At 38.6% G+C, this 17,783-nt stretch overlaps 1 protein-coding gene across 9 annotated transcripts in view; it reads right to left on the bottom strand.

Annotated features, from left to right (window-relative positions):
• Positions 1 to 17,783, bottom strand: part of CADPS2 (calcium dependent secretion activator 2) — a 302,854-nt gene that overhangs the window by 225,241 nt on the left and 59,830 nt on the right. For all 9 annotated transcript variants that reach the window (XM_042815716.1, XM_042815717.1, XM_042815718.1 and 6 more), the window contains exon 2: positions 14,847 to 14,960. In XM_042815716.1, the coding sequence (XP_042671650.1) occupies positions 14,847 to 14,960 (114 nt within the window). The remainder of the gene's footprint in view (positions 1 to 14,846; positions 14,961 to 17,783) is intronic.

Genomic DNA, 17,783 nt, shown 5'->3' with positions numbered 1-17,783 from the left:
GCTGTTGCATTTACTCCAGCAGCTTTGCTGAAGAGTCCTTAACATCTGTGAACCACTTAAGATATATAATAAAAATAAAAATAGAGATAATATACATATATATTATATGTGATGCCCTTTATTATGAGTCTTTTAGTTCTGTCATATCCTTTCTGGAAATGGAACAACTAAAACAGTAGACAGCAATTACTGTTGCAGAAAATAATGATGATCTTGTTTTCTTTCTTGAGCAGTCTTGCTTCTGTAGAGTTATCTCTTGCTCTTTACAGACCCGCTTTGGTTCCTGTCATCTGAAAATGTGTTGCACCTTCCTGAAGGTGTCTGTCACCCTCCACTGACTACAGGGAGCATTTGCAAAAACGCACACTTAGATTTTACAGCTGAACTTACTGGAAATTATTTTCAGCTTCACATGCTCAGCTTAACTGAGATTTGTTTAGATTTATTATTTCGTAACTGATTTTTGCAGTTTGTTTTTTTTTCCCTATTCCTGTTTATAAGCCATAACATTACAATTGAACTTACAGAATGTATTCTTGCAAAGTGTTTCCTTCCTACTGTGATTTAATTTTGAAACACTAGTACAACCTTTTTTCTAATTTTAGGTATCAGCAACCCAGATCTTTTTTGGTTTGGGTGAAGACCGTCTTTTTCATACAGCTCTCTGTCAGCTGAAAGTTTTGCTAATTCTTAACAAGCCTCCTCCTCCTCCTCGCAACATTTTCTTCAGGAACATACTGATATGCTCCCAGCACGTGGCACAGAGCCAGCTCAACAGGCAGGACCAGCTTCTGAATGCTGCTATGGAAATCCTGCTCTTTAAATGCTATTTTTACATGACCCAGGAAGAGTTTCTTCACTTCTGAAGTCTATCCTGTATGAAAGAGGACTGCAGAGAGAAACCTTTAAAGAGTTCATGGTATTTCAAAAACAGCTCCATGACATCTTCAACCAAAAACTGGTAATTTTTCCATGATAATTACTTCCTTCTTTGAAATTAAGAAATTAATGAAAATTAAGAAGTCAATTTACCCTATGCTCAAACTCAAATCAGTGACCAGCATGAGATGAATTCTCCTAACTGTGAAGCTGATTGTGCTGCAGTCCTTATTTTGTAGATTGCTGCTCCCATTACTGCTCTCACAAAGTATGTATATATAGCTTTATTTTTGTTTTGATGTGGGTTTTTTGTTTGTGGGTTTGGGTGTTGTTTTTTTTTTTTTTTGTACACCTTTTCCTTGAGACCAGATACCTTACCTCATTCTTTCAGCCCCTACACCTCCCTAACACCTGAGTGGTAAAGCCAGCACTGCCCTGGCCTGCTCCTCCCCCAGAAGCTCTCCTCAACACGCTGTTAACAGACACAGGGGACCTGCAGAGCAGCCCCAGGCACCTCACACACTGCAGAACTCTCAGAGAAGCTAGGAAACAAGTGGCCTATCCAGCAGCATTGGACACAGAGAGCACCTGGTTGCCCTCAGAGCAGGATTTATTGCTGCTTCTACTGCAGCTGAAGCAGAGTGAAGCATACTCAGCAGAAGCACGGCTGCTGGAGGTGAATGGCAGAAGAGACAAATACAACCAAAAGTGACTCTAGAGGGCTCCTGGCAGACCTCCATCTGCCTCCTGAATGGTGGATTTTTAACACTGTAGAGTGTTGTGGAGTATGAATCAGTCCTCCCCTCCCAGGAGGAACGGTGTCACTAACGAACTAGAAATAACCACAGAAAACTCCCGCAGCTACTGCCATATGGGGAATTTGATGAGGTCAGTTATTGCCCTCCCACTGAACAGAGGAATACTAGAAAACCCCATCTGAAGTCATGCTTTTCCAAACACTGTACCTGATTAGTATTCAAGAGCCCCCAAAATTTCAAACCTAACTCTAAGTAAAGGAAATGCCATTGCCTTGTGAACCCGGATGAAAGCACTGAGAATCTCAGCAGTTTCCCCAACTTAATAATCACAAACAAATAGATTTCTATAGGCTCTAATGTACTGAGTCTTGATGGTCTTGTTAGCTGGCTGTGTATGTGCTGAAATCTAGACTTCTCCAGCCCTTCTTGTAGCTGTCCTTCATGAGTGCATTTTACACCATTGCCTGGCCACAGCCACCCTGCCCACCAGCCAGCAGCCAGGAAACAGCCACACCACTTCATGTCATACCACCACCTCCAAGTGGAATTACTCCCAGCGTGCCAAGAACATTTCATCAGTCATTTTCAGAACAGACACTGTGACTTTTCCAGACCTCCGTTTTAAAGCTTCTGTATATTAAAGACCCACTTTACCTTGTTCCACAATAATTCCCGATCAGTTACTGTACTGATAAAGCATGGAAAAAGAACAGTTTAAGCACAATGTGCACTTCTTCCAAATCACTGGAGCAGGCTTCTCTCTCCAACCACATTCACTCAGAATTACATCTGCCACAGGATCTCTGATTCCTGTTTCTAAAAATACTTTAAAGGTGGATACATAAATACATTTTAAAGAAATAACAAAGACTGAGCTAAAAAAAAAACCAACCACCTCACTACTTTAAACCATAGAATGGCTTGGGTTGGAAGTGATCTCAGAGATCATCTAATTCCAACCCCCCCTCACCACAGACAGGTTTGTCAGCTACTAAATTAAGCACTAGGTCAGGCTCCCAGGGCCCCATCCAACCTGACCGTGAACACCTCCAGGGATGGGACATCCACAACTTCTCCAGCAGCCTGTGCCATTGCCTTACCACTCTCTTAGTGAAAGATTTCCCCGACATCTAATTTAAATCTCCCCTCTTGTAGTTTAAAACAATTTCCCCTTGTCCTATCACTATCTACTATTTACATACATTTCCAATATATGTATTTTCCTATCAATCCTATGATTCCATTGATATACTGGTATATTAAAATACAAGAATGCTCCACACTAAAGTTCTGAGCGTTTCCTCAAAGCAGCGGCGTATGAACACATGGCAGACAAATGAGATCTCTCTGATACTTGTTCTGTGCAGAGAATGCTTTTGGTGTTGAATGTAACAAATTAAATTCCATCTCAGGGGCTGTCATCAGGCTGGCTACACCATTATTTTGACAGGACAAGTGGACTTTTTTTTAAATCATCAATTCCTTTGTCATAGCCTGTTGTGTGGAAAAGGGAAGTTGTCTTCACTGAAAGCTGTTAACTTGCCCTCACTGCTGTTTATCCATACCTTTTCTGACAGTTTAACTGCATCAGCTCAACAACTTCTATGATAATTGAGGCTAATAAGCAAATTAGGATAATCTCCAAAAACTAAGCATGCTGTATGCATTATTAATAGTTACTTTATCTTTATTCTCCACACATGCTATGAAATTGATTAAAACTTCTTTTTTCCTTAACACTAATGAGAATTTCTCCTTACTGCTTACACTGAACACAGCCCTCAGCCTAGGCAACCATCTCTTTCCAGACTCCTCTGCCACTGTCAATTACTGTCATTACTACTTTTAAAAAGCATTAGATAGGGGCTCATAAACTTGGAATACAACAGGCTCATGTATTTTTTTTTTCCATGTGTCTCATTTTTTGACACATGAAGTTATTCCAGTCCCTTTTCACATTTACATACCTATCTTTCAGATGTCCAGGATCACTTACTCAGATTTGTAACTGAATTTGAACAAGTTTTGGAAACAGCCCTTGTCTTCTGTCTTCAGCTGAGGACAGAAGATATACCTTCTCCTCCAATAGAGGAGGTCATATCTGAAGAATTATTGGGAAACCTAGAGTTGGCAGGAGTCTTCATATTTTAAAAGTCAAGAGAGAGGACTAAATGAAATTGTGCATCTTCAGTTTGAGAGCCATAAAACAATCCTGAGCTCGAAAACACCCACAGTAATCAATCTGATTCTGTGATATATACAATTTACTCTTTTCAGAATTAATAACAGAACGAAAAGTAACTGCATTTCACAATGAGGAAGAGTTAAAATATCTTCCCTGAACTGCCTGGAAATTTCTCTGTGGCTCCTATTCAAAGGACTCTTATCTTTTTTCAACAGGCTGTCTTAAAACAGCTGTGACAACACTTACATGCATTTTTCCTCTCTTGCTGCCATTTTTTGGGTAAAAAGTCTGACCCAGGCATCATCAGTCTGCCTGGTAACACTAACAGACAATTCAGTCTCTTCTTCCCAGACTCAGAGGAGCAGTTAGATGCCAGCCACACATTTGTTGGGTCAAGATGATCACGCTGGCATAGCAGAAGGAGGGCAGCCTGCCTGCAGCTCTGAGACCCTTTCATTGTGATATTACCAAGGAAAAAAAGGCCATGTGCTTGTTCCGACTTCATCCTCTAGATGTAAGCCCCTATCCTTGTTTAATGCCAGAAATGAGGCATCAGGACTTCTCACAGAGACTCTGGAGTGACGTCTCAGCACTTCTTTCAGAGGTATCCACGAGAAGGAAATTTATATCTATTCATATCTGTGTCAACAGCCACTGCCATGAATCCTATGTGTTTTAAACTCAATCCTCCAGCAGCAATAAATGCTCTACTCACGCAGAAGTGATGACTTGTCTTCTGAATGAAGATGGACATCTTATTCATCTTTTCTTGGTTGCTTCGTATGGTCTTGGCTCTCCTTTCCTTTCAGTCTTAGTTTGAAAATTTAGCACTAGTGTCAGCTAAGACCAGTATGACAGCACTGTCAGGAGCTCTTCTGAAGTCAGAACGGTTTCTTAAGTTTCAAGTGAAAAGAAATTCCCAACAGTGGCATTATACCGAGGAGGAAGCTGAAGATAAAAGATGGAATTTGCAGCTACAGTCTGGATTTTGATATTCTTTCAGATGACATATGTAAACAGTGAGCTTTCTGGTACCTCATCTAAGACATCACTTGTCAACAAAATAGGTTGGTATCAAATGAAAAGAAACATGTTTCAGTGATGAAGCTCTGCATTTGAAAATTCTTCAGACAGAACAATTTGATAGAGCAGTCCTTGCATTTAAAAAAAAAATAAATCATACCGTGAGATGAGCTACAGAGTAAATTGAGCATTACTAATATGAAGAAGATGTAAAGATGCTGGTGTTGTTATTGATGCACATCACACCCAGAGAGACAAAGGAGTATATTTCTGATTAGGTACAAATAGTTGTCTGAAGTTTGTCTTTAATTTCAGTGTTACAGTCATGGAAATGAGAATTAAAACCTGGCAAGCAGGGAGCCAGTCTACTCTTTTTGACCTTTCTCTGGACTAAAATAAAAATGAAGTTAAGAAGTGACTCACACATGCTCAAAGAAGTAGGGGGGAAAGTCCTTCTTTACTCGTTCATCAGCAGCAGAGATTGACTCTCTGAAGCAGTACTTACTAAGGTAGATCTCTTTCATGCTGAAAGATGAAAGCTTTAGCTTACTTCCCAGATGGGCTCAGTAGTCCAAGAGGAAAACAGAGCTAGAAACGTCATGGTGAGCTGCAGTATCCTGGTGGATCTGTGGGTTCCCAGTACACCTCAAGACACACGTACACTGGTTTCCCTCTGATTCCCCTGCCAGGACCAAGGCACACAGGACTCATCAACTCATGCATGCTGAGAAAATGATGGAACTAAATGGAAAGCAACACTTCTTTCTTCTCCCTTGTTTAATTTTCTCAGTTGGATTTGTTGCGTGTCTGAAGCACAGTCAGAAGACGAGTTGGAACACGGCAACAAGGATCATTTTCAATTAATCAATGATTCCTGCTGCAACTCTCAGATCAAAACCTGTATTTCAGAAAGAACTTTCTTTTCCAGCTGCACAAGTTATGTCAGTTACTGGGCCCAAAGGACCACCCTGTTTGGTCTTTACACAGTTGAAAAGGAAAGGCGTTAGGACAAGATGCCACTACACAGAAGCCAAAAACAGTTGCTATTTTAGGATCACTTCTGCAGGTTCGTAATTCCCTCCCAACATAAGCAGAGAAGGAATGGATAGATTGCAACTAAGAACCAGTCCATTACAGTAAGTACAAAGAAATGAATGGATTCTGGATCTTGTTGAAAGCTACACCTGAAAAACTGTTCAATCACGTTATGTTGTTAGCAGTGATGGAAAGAGGGCCAAGCAGAGGAGGCCCCATGAGTCCCTGATGATTGAAACTGACTTGAACATGTGAGGAAACTATCATGTGGGCCTCCCCTGCCCATGCTTTTTTCTGCCAATCACTTGCTTTGATGTAACTTGCAAGGAATTAAATGTATTAATTATTAAGACATGTTAACCAATATAACAAACATATTAATCAGTTAAACTAATGGTGCAACCAGAACTACACCAGGATATGGGGCTGTGGTCTGGAAGCATCATATAGAAACAGGAAAAGAGAAAGGTCCAATCAGGGATCATAATAAATGCCTGATGTCAAATTATTTACTACAGACCAAGAAAATGTAATTTGCTCTACATTTTTATTCTGCTAAGTAGGCACACAATAGTCTTAACACAAAGGAAAAACAGCAAGCTCAGCAATGAGCTAAAGTTAATAAGAAAAAATAAACTAAGAAATCAGGGGAAATGTTCTGGGCCAAATGGAAAGGAAACAAGTTTCCTTAAAGAGGCAGTTACTGTTCACTAGGCTGTGCTCTGTGCAGGTAATTACTAACTGGAACAGACCTGGTAATCTATTTCTTCCCACATGCTCCATTTAAGATAATGTTGTTTCTTGTTGAGTGAGAATCTTAGGTGGTTAACAACTTTATGGCTGGATTGAACTTCGAAGAAACATCTTTCTTGCTCTGAGAGGAGTAAAAGCTTTATGAGACATTATAAAATAGAAAAAGCTATCTCTATGGCACTACAAAGCTTACTTCTGTAAATAAAAAGCTTAAGAATCCTATTTTCTGCTTTGACCTCTCAGCAATACTCTGTGGTGGGAAATGTAGACCAATCAAAATCTGAAAATAATCACTAGGTAAATATATGCATCGCTGTTCATTTCTTGCCTTCACAATTCTTGAGATGTAAGAATTTGCTGCTTTTCTTTGTAATTAGTAACAGAATAGAAATTAAACGCAGTTGAGGGAGATCAGTGTGATCACTTCTCATTTACTGCCTTCTAAATTTTAGCCATTCATTTGCTGACCTTTTTCATCCCTTTCTGCCCTGTTTCCTCCAGATTGGTTTACTCAGAGATTCTTAATTTGCCAATAAGCAGAAAATGCCACTTTTCCAAGATACTACTTGGAAGTTTAAGAGATTTTGACAAGTCACACATCTATAAAGGTAAAGCTTTCTGTCACAAAGTAAAATGGTAACAGAGAGTTCTATCGAAACACCCAAATGACTTTTTTTTTTTTCCCCCACCACCTAGAAATCTAAGAATAAATGAAATAATATTCAAAGTAAATCTGAGTCCTAAAAATTCTACACATTGATACAGGAAAACAGGAGGTTTTCTCCTTTATTATTTCTTCACACATGGGTTGTTTGTTTTGCCTTTTTTAAGGTGAAGAAATATTTCAGCTACTAGTTGCTTATCCAGTAGAATGGTTAATTAGAAAAATATTATTATGGCAGCTTTCTACAGTGAAACTCTCATCAAAACTGGAAACCTAAAGAAATGATGTGAGAAAATTCCAGTGCCTACAGAGTTGGGGAAAAGGGAAAGAGACACTGATTGGACAGACTTTGGCTGATAAGAGTCTGTAGGTATCCTATCAGAATTTTCACTTACATTCTATTCAGAGTCTTGCAGTGTACTACTGATATTAAACTGCATGCTTCCTCTGGTCATGGAGAAAGGCAGCAAGTCACAGAGCACATCAAATATCTGACTGCTGAAAAAGTATCTGGTTGCTCTCTGTTATTCTTGAGAGACCCTAAAATGTGCTCCAATGGGAGCACAAAACAGAGATGACAAAATGAAGGCACAAAGGAAAGTTCACTGGTATTAACATAACTTCATAATGAAATACTTTGCAGAAGTCTTTTCCCTTCTACAGGGCCTGGAGGGCCCATGCTTAGACCTGGTCTAATTTTTAAATACCACTGAAAAGAGAGAGGGGAAGATAACTTAAAAAGATTAAGAGTTGTCATCATTTGCATATCTAATGAAAGAAATAGAAATCCTTCAATATAATGATTTATATATTGAAAAAAAAAAAAGAATATTTGAGCATCACTTTCAGATTTCTGAAGCACTGATGTTACATTGTCACCTGTAATACCAGGTATCAGCCTACCAGAAAAACTGCTTGTGTTCAGTTCACAAAGCATCAACAACAAAAATGTGTACAACCTGTCTCAGTGCATCTTCCTGCCAACTGCAAAACTGAAGCCTAGGTAAGTTTTTGTTTCCTTTGAGACACAGAAAAACAGCAATAGGATTAGGAGAAAAAATAATTAAGCAATGGTGAACAAATTCACTGTTGTGTAACAGTTTGAGCCATTCTTGGTGTTCTAACTGTTTTGTTCAGATTATTAGGTAAATTGTGTGTGTCTGTTAAACAAGTAAATAATGTCAGGAGCTGCTCCCTATAGTAGAGTTGTACCTCACCCAACACTAATTACTTCTGCAGTGTTGAGTACACAAGATATTCCATATTGCCCTTTAACAACAGCAGTCAAGAAAGCAAACAATAAGAGTAGTTACTGGGATATTTTAATTCACATTCAATGAGCCGTTTCTTCCTCTATTCCTATCTGCACACACCGCTTGCAGAGCTAAGACAGGTGCAATTAAAACACTGCTCTCCCTCCCTCAACGACCTCATTTAGAAGTTTGAGAGAAAGATCTGCTGTAATTACATTTGTAATGCTGATATGAAAACTGCATGACATCCTCAGTCAAATTATCAATGATTATCCACAAATACCAGTGTCTAAAGAGATTGAAACAGACAGCCTCAACAGTTGACAATTACATTCTGTGTAGATGCACCGCAAAATCCTTTGCTCCTCTGAAGTCATGGGGGTGGAAATGAAAAAGGGGTACTTATTCTTTAGGAAGACAAAGAAAACAGATGTAGTTGCTTGTAAAGCAAGAAATGAGAGGATTCCATCGCTGACGCACTTTCTACACACGAACAACATAACAGCAGGCCCTGAGGGGAGGCCACGCACCATGGAGCTGCAATCCAGCTAACTCTCCTCAGCCCAGAGTGGGTTAGATTATGTAAAGCAAGTTTGAATTCATCATGCCTTATCTCCCCTTCACTTCTCCGAGGAACATAATTAGGCTGCAACCTCCATTACATGCCAAATTGAGGCTACTGATCCAAAACGTTGGAGGCACTGGAGTTTCTTCAGTGAAGTGCGTGACCTTCATTAAGATAAATCTTCTGTGTGTCTCTCTTGGAGGTGGCCTAAAAACATTTTACTAAAGCTTTTCAAAGAAATGCCCTATGACAGACCTCAAAATAACAGCCCCACACCAATGTTATGCTGAAGCTTGTCAAAGTCTGAAGACAACTGAAAAGAAACAAATGTACAAATGCTGGTGAGTGCAACTGTACACATTTGTTGCTGAAAGGCTCCCTCACAAAGCCAAACACCAGATCATCTCAGAGTTAATGTAAGGAAACATATTGCGGAGACCACTTCTGCAAAGGGGACTGTTACAGCCATGGCTTCAAACTGCTCTAACGCTCAGGTTTTTGAAAAGGATCTAAAGAAAGCAAAAAGCCCATATCCCTCAGTATAGTTATGTACGCTAATTATGGCTTTCACGAAAAACAAAATGAAAGCATAAATCAGCTGAAATCCATTAGGCTTCTGTAATTTTATCTTAATGTATTTAAATACATGTTTGATCTACTGATTCCATTATTTTGCCTTGCTAACATCAAAACAGAACATTATAACATTTAATTACTATCTATTTTGTGTGTACCATGTTTTGATGCTGTTTAGTTCTTTTAGGGTCATCTTCATCAGGATCATGCCTTTTGCTGCCTTGAATAAAAACCATGTACCTAAAATAGATGACATTAAAATCAAGCCATAAAGGCAGCCAAAACATCACTTAGTCCAGGAAGCTACTGCCTTGCTGCATTTTCACCACTGAGATACTTTTGTCCCTCCCTTCTTTGACATAACTACAAAAATCTTTACATTTTATTCCATGATTATTGACAGAAATGGCATCACTCCTTCACTCCTGTCTTTACAGAAATACTCATTTTTATTCCAGACTAACTCAACATCCAAATGTTGTAATAATAAAAAGAATTTCAAAAAGGTCCAAAACAAAATTCATCCTTTTCTAAGGGTAAGTGCCAAGAATGATGCTTTTGTGATGCTACCACATACTTCCATTATTGGCCAAACAACCATTCTGCATTCAGGGAAGAAAGGTATTTTCATGATTCCTGTAAAAGTCTGCATAGTTTTGATCAAAATAAGGAATCAGTGATGCTAGGTAGGCGTATCTGCACTGGCAGACATCGGCAATAATATTATACATAATTTTCTTTCACTCCTTGTCTCTACAGATCTTACAAACTCCTTAACAGCCCAGCTGATCACACTCAAGGTTGAAGTTAGAGCATTTTGCCTTTGTTTGGTTACCACATCAGTGACTGCTGCTTACCACATGGAGAGTCCTTTCTGAAGGGCAAGAAGGTGCTTTTTGCCTCCAGCAGCCCTGTTCATCTCTTGCAGACCTCAAAAGCCTCTGCTGGCCCTTCAGTATTTTGAACCAGAAGATAAAGGTTTTCAAAGGATGCTTGCTCTACCTACTGCAGAAGCTGAAAGGTGTCATCCAGTCCCTCTTCTATGGAGTGAATGAAACAGTCTCTCTTCTCACTTAGAAAGTTGTAACTTGGAACCTCTGTTCTTGGTGATCTTGGTTGCTTTTCTACTTATATGCCACATTTTTTTTTTTTTTTAAATCCATCCCAAGCCCCCTCCAGGAAATGCAGACCCAGTAGCTGAGATCACACACTGACCTCCTGTCTCATGTGTCTCTATTGGCCACACCTCAGTACTTCCCTATTGTCAGATTGCAGCAGGCAAGAGTTTAAACTGCCAAGGACTTCAACACCTGAGTTGAACTAAAAATTAAGTATGATCTCCATATCATAGGCTAATATGTACAGTCAAACTAGGTCTGATTTTAAATTATTAAAAACTCTCAGTGCCAACTGCTACAGATCCTGCTTTTAACATTGAGATTTAACCAGCATGCAGTAATTACGAGTTAGAACCACATACTTAAAATGAAGAAGCAAGAAAAACAGGAAAAACACCAGTAAATACAACTTTATGCAGCTGCAAAATGCTTTAAGCAGAGAGTTGATAACCTCAGAGTGTGCGATCATTATAATATTGAACAAGCTGTCATTATTTCAAATGCTCATCACAGTGCTCTGCTCTACACTGTTCATACCTAAGACTGCATATGCTCAAGACTGAAGAATCAAAACCATAAGTGTAATAGGTATGTATTCATTTTAGGTTATGTCTTAGGTGGTGAACAAACCTTAGAGCTCTACTCAAAAGCATTTTCCAGTCTCCACAAAAGAACATACAAGAATATGAAAGAATATATGTATATATACGTACACATGTATATGTATATATATATGTACAACAAACAGGATTGAAATATGCAAATAAACATTTTATTTCATAAATTCCTCTGTCAATTTTACACTTAGCAGTGTGTCCAATATAATAACTTATAATAAATAATCATACGATTGAATTTTTCTCTTTATCCAGAAAGCATCACCAACATCCAATGTTCTGCAGATTAGAATCTGGCTTAATGTCTGCAGTGGAATTTTACACACACACACACACACAAACACACACACAGTCATCATCAACTGTTTAATTCTGAATGATTACAGAAATGCAATTGTAAACATTTATTTATCTTTTCATAAAAAAAAAAAAAACAACAACAAACAAAAACAGAGGGGAAGAGGAAATATCTAAATGGTATGTATATACACTGAATTTCAGAGACCTCAGAAAATGTGGTGTAGGGCTAGGGGACAGTAATTGCACAGAACAGGAAAAAAAGCATTTTCAGAGGATCAAAGAAAAACTGACACAACTTTTTCTTTCAATTGTTTTCCCATCTGAATTCTACAATAAATGGAAAATAATCCCAAGATATTAACAGAAAGTCTTAAAACCCATATAAACATTAGCAAAGACACAACACTGACCAGTGTCAACCTCCCCAGGTATTTCTTACACAGGAGTATGACACTTCCAACACAATCCTGACTCTCTTACGACACAGAGAAATTGGTATTAATAATAAACAAGCTCTATCAGCAAGTATTGCTAGAAATAAATCAAAGACTGAGCTACAGTAAGTTCCTAAATCCTAGAGACTTTCTTCTAGATTCTAAAAGATGAAAAATTCTGAACAAAATCTGTAATTGAAAACAGTTATAAAGATTTCAAACAGCTGAAACTAATAATATGGGACTTATGTCATAAACCCAAATCAAACCTTCTCTTTCATATTTAAAGATAAAAAATTGGGTGCGGAAAACTACCTGCAGTAATGAGACTAGCCTGGCTAGTAATAAGTTTCAAACCATGACTATTGTGTAAGATTAAAGGGAAATTAATCATTTTCAGAGTAAAATAATTACTGTGCAGACCACGTATTTGTTTCCTCTCATGTAAGATAAAATTAAACTGTAACTCAGCAGCTACAGTATAAGGAAATTAATGTTAAAGCTGATAAGTAGTATGTCCCCATTCAAATTACTAAAAATGTGTGCCCAAACAGGAGATGTGCTGGACCACATGTGGAAGACATACCGATGAGGAAGCATTAGAGTATAGCATAAGGTAAGTTCACAAAGAAGTGGTAGAGCTTAATATTTTCAATGACAGGATAGTGAAGCAAATGAAAAGGGCACAAGAAACAAATAAATGATAATACGTGGTCAGATGCACAAGAGTTGATTAAAGAACACTGAAGAACAGCAGTAGATTGAATTACATCTCCTGGTCAGTTGATTCTGCCTTCACAGTGCTCATTAAATCCAATGTAAGTATTCACTCCTAACTTGAAAATGAACTAAAAATTACTTGCAAATGCCATCTCAATTTGCAGAACTGGAAATTGTTTCCAGTATCTGGAAAAAATAAAGCAAGTGGAGTGCACTTAGTTATGGCTGGCACATCATTTACGGTGCACTAATAGTCGATCAAGATCCCATCAGCCCAGAGACAGTCCTACTGTCATTGCAGCCTTGATAGTAATGCCAAGATCCTTGGAAGCCTCTGTTTAAAACCAGATATCTAGAACATTTGCACATAGAATAAAAACTGGTGAACAGCTAAAATAACTTTAAAAATTTGTCTTCCAATTTATAGAGGGACCTTGGATTATTAAGTAAAGCTTTTAACTAAAAAGATATAATTTCATTAATAATTTCATTAACAGATGCAAATGAATTTAACTGTACAATTACTGTTTAAGAATTTAAAATCTTTATTCACTGTCACATCCTTTTCAAAACAAAGGTTAATTTCTCTAACACATCAAGCTTCTCACACAGCTTCTTTAAAGAAAGAAAATAAATATTACATCCTTTTCAATTCTACTGCATGTTTAGTATCTTGAAATATCCCACTCCTCTACAGCCTGTTGCTGGGCAGCAAATTAGCTCAGTGTTGCTCTGCAGCATCTTCCAAACTGTTCTTCCTCCCAGTCTTAACTTCTGCATCAGTTATAGAGAAAAAAGGACTATCTTCTAAAGATTCCTACGCTGTTCTTGCACCCCTATGTACAACCTCATGAACGTGCATATTTTTGTCCTTCACCCACCAACTTGTAACCCAGTCATTCCCATCCTTTCACAAGCGCACTTCTGATATTTCACTTACTCTAACTGCCACAGTACTGATCAGTCTGTGACTTGGAGAAACCCATGCTGAATTCTCACATTTCTGCGTGACAGAGCGCCCTTTTGACCCTTTTTACCTCTTCTTTTTCTGTGCAACATAATTTCATAGAGGTAAAGGCAAGCTAGAACACCAGTTATAGTTTTTTTTCCCTGAAGAAAATTTTCACTCAATAGCAAAGAATAGCTGACAAAGAACGAGGATGAACAATATATGAAAAAGCTAAGAAATTTGAAGAAGGTGTGGTAGAGTGAAATAGGGAAAAAGACTCTTAGACAAACACAAGTTTAACACACAGCCCTTGTGATTTGTTGAACAAGTTTAAGCTGCATTAGAAATGAATTCACTGTACCCTTTGCTAACAGCAGGTTAGAGAATTTATATTCTCTAACCACATGCTGCTGAATTTGCAAAAAGAACAGAGAAGTGTCCTCTTGGTCTGGAAAAGGATCTATGCCTTGTGCAATTAAAAGCACATTTGAAGATCTACACTGATGGAGGCAGCCACAGAACGTCCCCAGGAAGCTACAGCAGAAGGTGAGAGGTGGCCCAGTCACGTGGAAAGCTTTGCTGCTTTGGGAAGAGAACAGCAGCTCCTCTCCAAAAATCCTGCACAGTAACTAGAAATCAGAGGACACATTTCTCAAGATGGTAACTTACAACTGAATCTCTGATTAAAAGAGGTAACTTAGACATATGGAGATAAAAGTAGCAGTGCTGAGTTGTGTCAAATGCTGCCAGAAAGATTTTTAGCACCAGGAGTTTTTCATTTTGTCTTTTTCTTTTCCCCCTTCTTCAAAACAAGTGGATATTTTCCATTTCAATTTATCTCCTTTCCAACGCAGTGGATTTCCACTTACTAAATGACAAAGCTGGAGTAGGAGGCTGCTTCTAGAATGTGTGCAAGCTCACAGCTTTCAAAACCTAAAATTCCTTCTCTTAAATCTCCATTAAAAGAAATCCTATGAACTTCTTAAAGAGCAGAGTAAAATAAAGCATACAACTTACCTCATAGTAACTTCGCACAGCATTACAGAACGCTTCATCTGCTACGATTTGTGTCTCCCCATTCAGAAAGGCCTGGAAACGTTCTTTCAGTGTCTGTAGCTGCTGCTTATTGAGCTATGGAAGAAAGAGAGGAGAAGAATGATTACAAATTGAGTTCAGTCTCGAAATAAGACATGCAGCATTACAGTAGCTTCCATTTGTTGTCCAAGCACTACCATCTTCACATTTAACAAGTATGCTCACTGAAGAAAATTGAATAAAGATGCTGAATCTGCAGTGCATGGACTTTAGGCCATTGATGCTACACCACCATGAAGAAGGTCAAACAACCTGACAATAGCAGCCATGAGTCTCCCAGACAGACACTGAATTTCTTTCAGTAGATTTCACATCAAAGCAGAGTGCATTTGAAAGCAGATTCTTAATGGAGAACATTACAAGCCTAAGCCTTGCAAACAACCTGTTTTATTAGAGTTTAGTGTTATGGGAAAAATCAAAATCTCAAAGTACTTCTGGGAGCCAGACAAGCTTCTTACAAGGCTATTTCAACTCCTGAAGTATTCAGTATGATATTTCTCTCCTCATCAAATTTGTGTGAAGTGAAAACGTCACACCAAAGTGGACTCCTACTAACATATACTAATAAAACCGGGCAACAATTAAAGCTAGTTGTTTTGCTTTCTCAGAATTTAAACATTAATGTAAAGCCTTTGTTTCCTAATTTCTGAACTTCAGCATTACAAAAACTCAAGCACAACTGGGAGAAAAGCTTATTCATCTTTCCCGTTTTTTGCCTAGTTAAAATAAGCGTATAGCCAGATTTCTTTTTTCCGAGAGCAGAAAGCTCTATCTGTAATGGCTAACCTGCAACAAATAGCATTACCTCAACTACATCAGTGATTCTTACATTGGAACTTTTTGGCACCTGCACAATGTATGGTGATTTCATGCTTTCAGATATCTAGTCTAGCCACTTTGAAGCCATTTAAGCTAAAGTATTGTTAAGGGATTAAAAAAATTACTGCTATCTTCCTAATGCTCCTACCTTGAACAACCTTTACATCCTTCATAACAAAGGAGGATTTTCATCTTACATCATGCACTCCAGCTCATGTGCTTCTATTTGAAAACTGTCTCCAAATCAAATGCAAAAGCTTTCTTATTTTCACAGAAGACGATCGTATAGATATCATGTAAATGATATGAGGAATCCTTTGAAAAATGGTGAAATGTAGGCAGTAGCAAAGCAAAGCCAGAAATGATGCATTTGAAAAAAGAATCTGAACATTAAAAATAGATAGTTCTGTTCACCATCTTAGTGTAATGATTAGTAGCACAGAACAAGCCCCAGGAAACCTCCACACAAGAAAAGGCCTCCACTTGAGATAAGCAAACGTCAGCAGAAGCTGCTGTGGCTTGGAAGAGTTCCTCTCCAGAGCAGCAGGCCAGCACTGACAGCCTGCCAGCATGCACCACTGCTACCAAAATCAATGTCAGAGAAGCATAGGTTTTGTGTCCACATGTAAACAACAAATGCACCTACACACCCATCTGAGACCTCCATTCCTTGTGCAGAACCTGCACCACAAATTAACAGCTGCAGTGGAAATCAAACGTTATTGCCAGATACGCAGATCCCTTTTATTCAGCTCCCCTATTCTTCTCTCACCTGCTAAAGACTAGACAAGCTGAGCTACCAGCGCACACAAATCATTAAGGACGTTTGGAGCTCTGTGCTCAAAGGTAAACACACGCTTGCTGTCACAGGGGAGCTGAGAAGAGCCGACCTTCGTGCAGACGGTGCGCCCTGCAGAGCGCGCAGCTCCTCCGTCCTGCGGAGCATCCACCGCTCCGCAGCGAGAGCACGCGGGCTTCCTGCCAAAGCAATTATGGAAATGTGTTTTCCTGCTCGCAGACTTCATTCTTTAGGTGATTTGCTTGTCTATTACCCGCATATCAAACAAAAACATTATGAATAAGGCAACGAAATATAAATTTAATTCTGGCTTTCTCATTTCTAACCATCATAGTTCAGCAAACTGGAATGCCTTTAAAATATTTATATATGGCTTTCATATTCATTACTTCAGGTAGTGAGAAATTCTATGATTTGAGTGGCATTTGAGAGTCATTTTATGTTTCTTAAATTACTGATATCTTAGTGTGAAATCTGAACAGTAAGGAACAAAGCTCTTCTGCAAAACTAAAAGTAATATTAATTCCAGTGGAAAAAATATGAAAAACTGTATGTTGCACTAAGAAGCAGTACATTTTACTGTGGGGGAAGATGTAACCGTGAGTCAGCAAAGAGTTTATCAGACTCCTTGATAGACCCTATCAGTGTGAAACCTTGGGAGTCTGGAGTGTAAGACAGAGAGCAAATGGTATCCGTTTGCTCTAAGAGTAAACAGGAGGTTCTTTTTGTATGCATTGTTAATCTTATCACACTTAAGAAACCTTTCATCCTTTATCACTGTGTTTTGGGAGAAGCTAGACCAATCAACTGATTAGAGGGACAGGAATTCCTGGCTTGTAGGTGAATGGTATATAAGATGTATGTTGAACACAATAAGGAGAACGATTCTGAGAACTACACTGATGCTACAAGAAACTGTGAGAGCTCTCTAACTCGACTGGGCAACGACATTTTACATGTCCCCAGTACTGTCATATGCAGAGATGCCAGGACAAAATAAGTTATCACAGCCCACTGCAGCCTATTGGTCCTCTGTTTTCACATCTGACAGAACATTGACCACACAGTGAATTATGCTCCTTTTGTTGCTGGTGGTCATTTTTAATGTATACATAAGCATAAGTCAATCAGCAGCCAAATGTCTCTAGAAAACAAACTAACAGTGGAAGTAATAGATGAAATGCAGGAAGAAAGAGAAGTCTAATTGAGAATCACATAATTGCATATGGAGAATAACAAGT

This window comes from Centrocercus urophasianus, unplaced genomic scaffold, assembly GCF_019232065.1.
Source record: "Centrocercus urophasianus isolate 14NV4802_14NV808 unplaced genomic scaffold, USGS_Curo_1.0 seq_15, whole genome shotgun sequence".
NCBI classification, from domain to species: domain Eukaryota; kingdom Metazoa; phylum Chordata; class Aves; order Galliformes; family Phasianidae; genus Centrocercus; species Centrocercus urophasianus.
The sequence above is the reverse complement of the archived record's forward strand: the minus strand, read 5'-3'. Positions and strand labels throughout refer to the sequence as shown.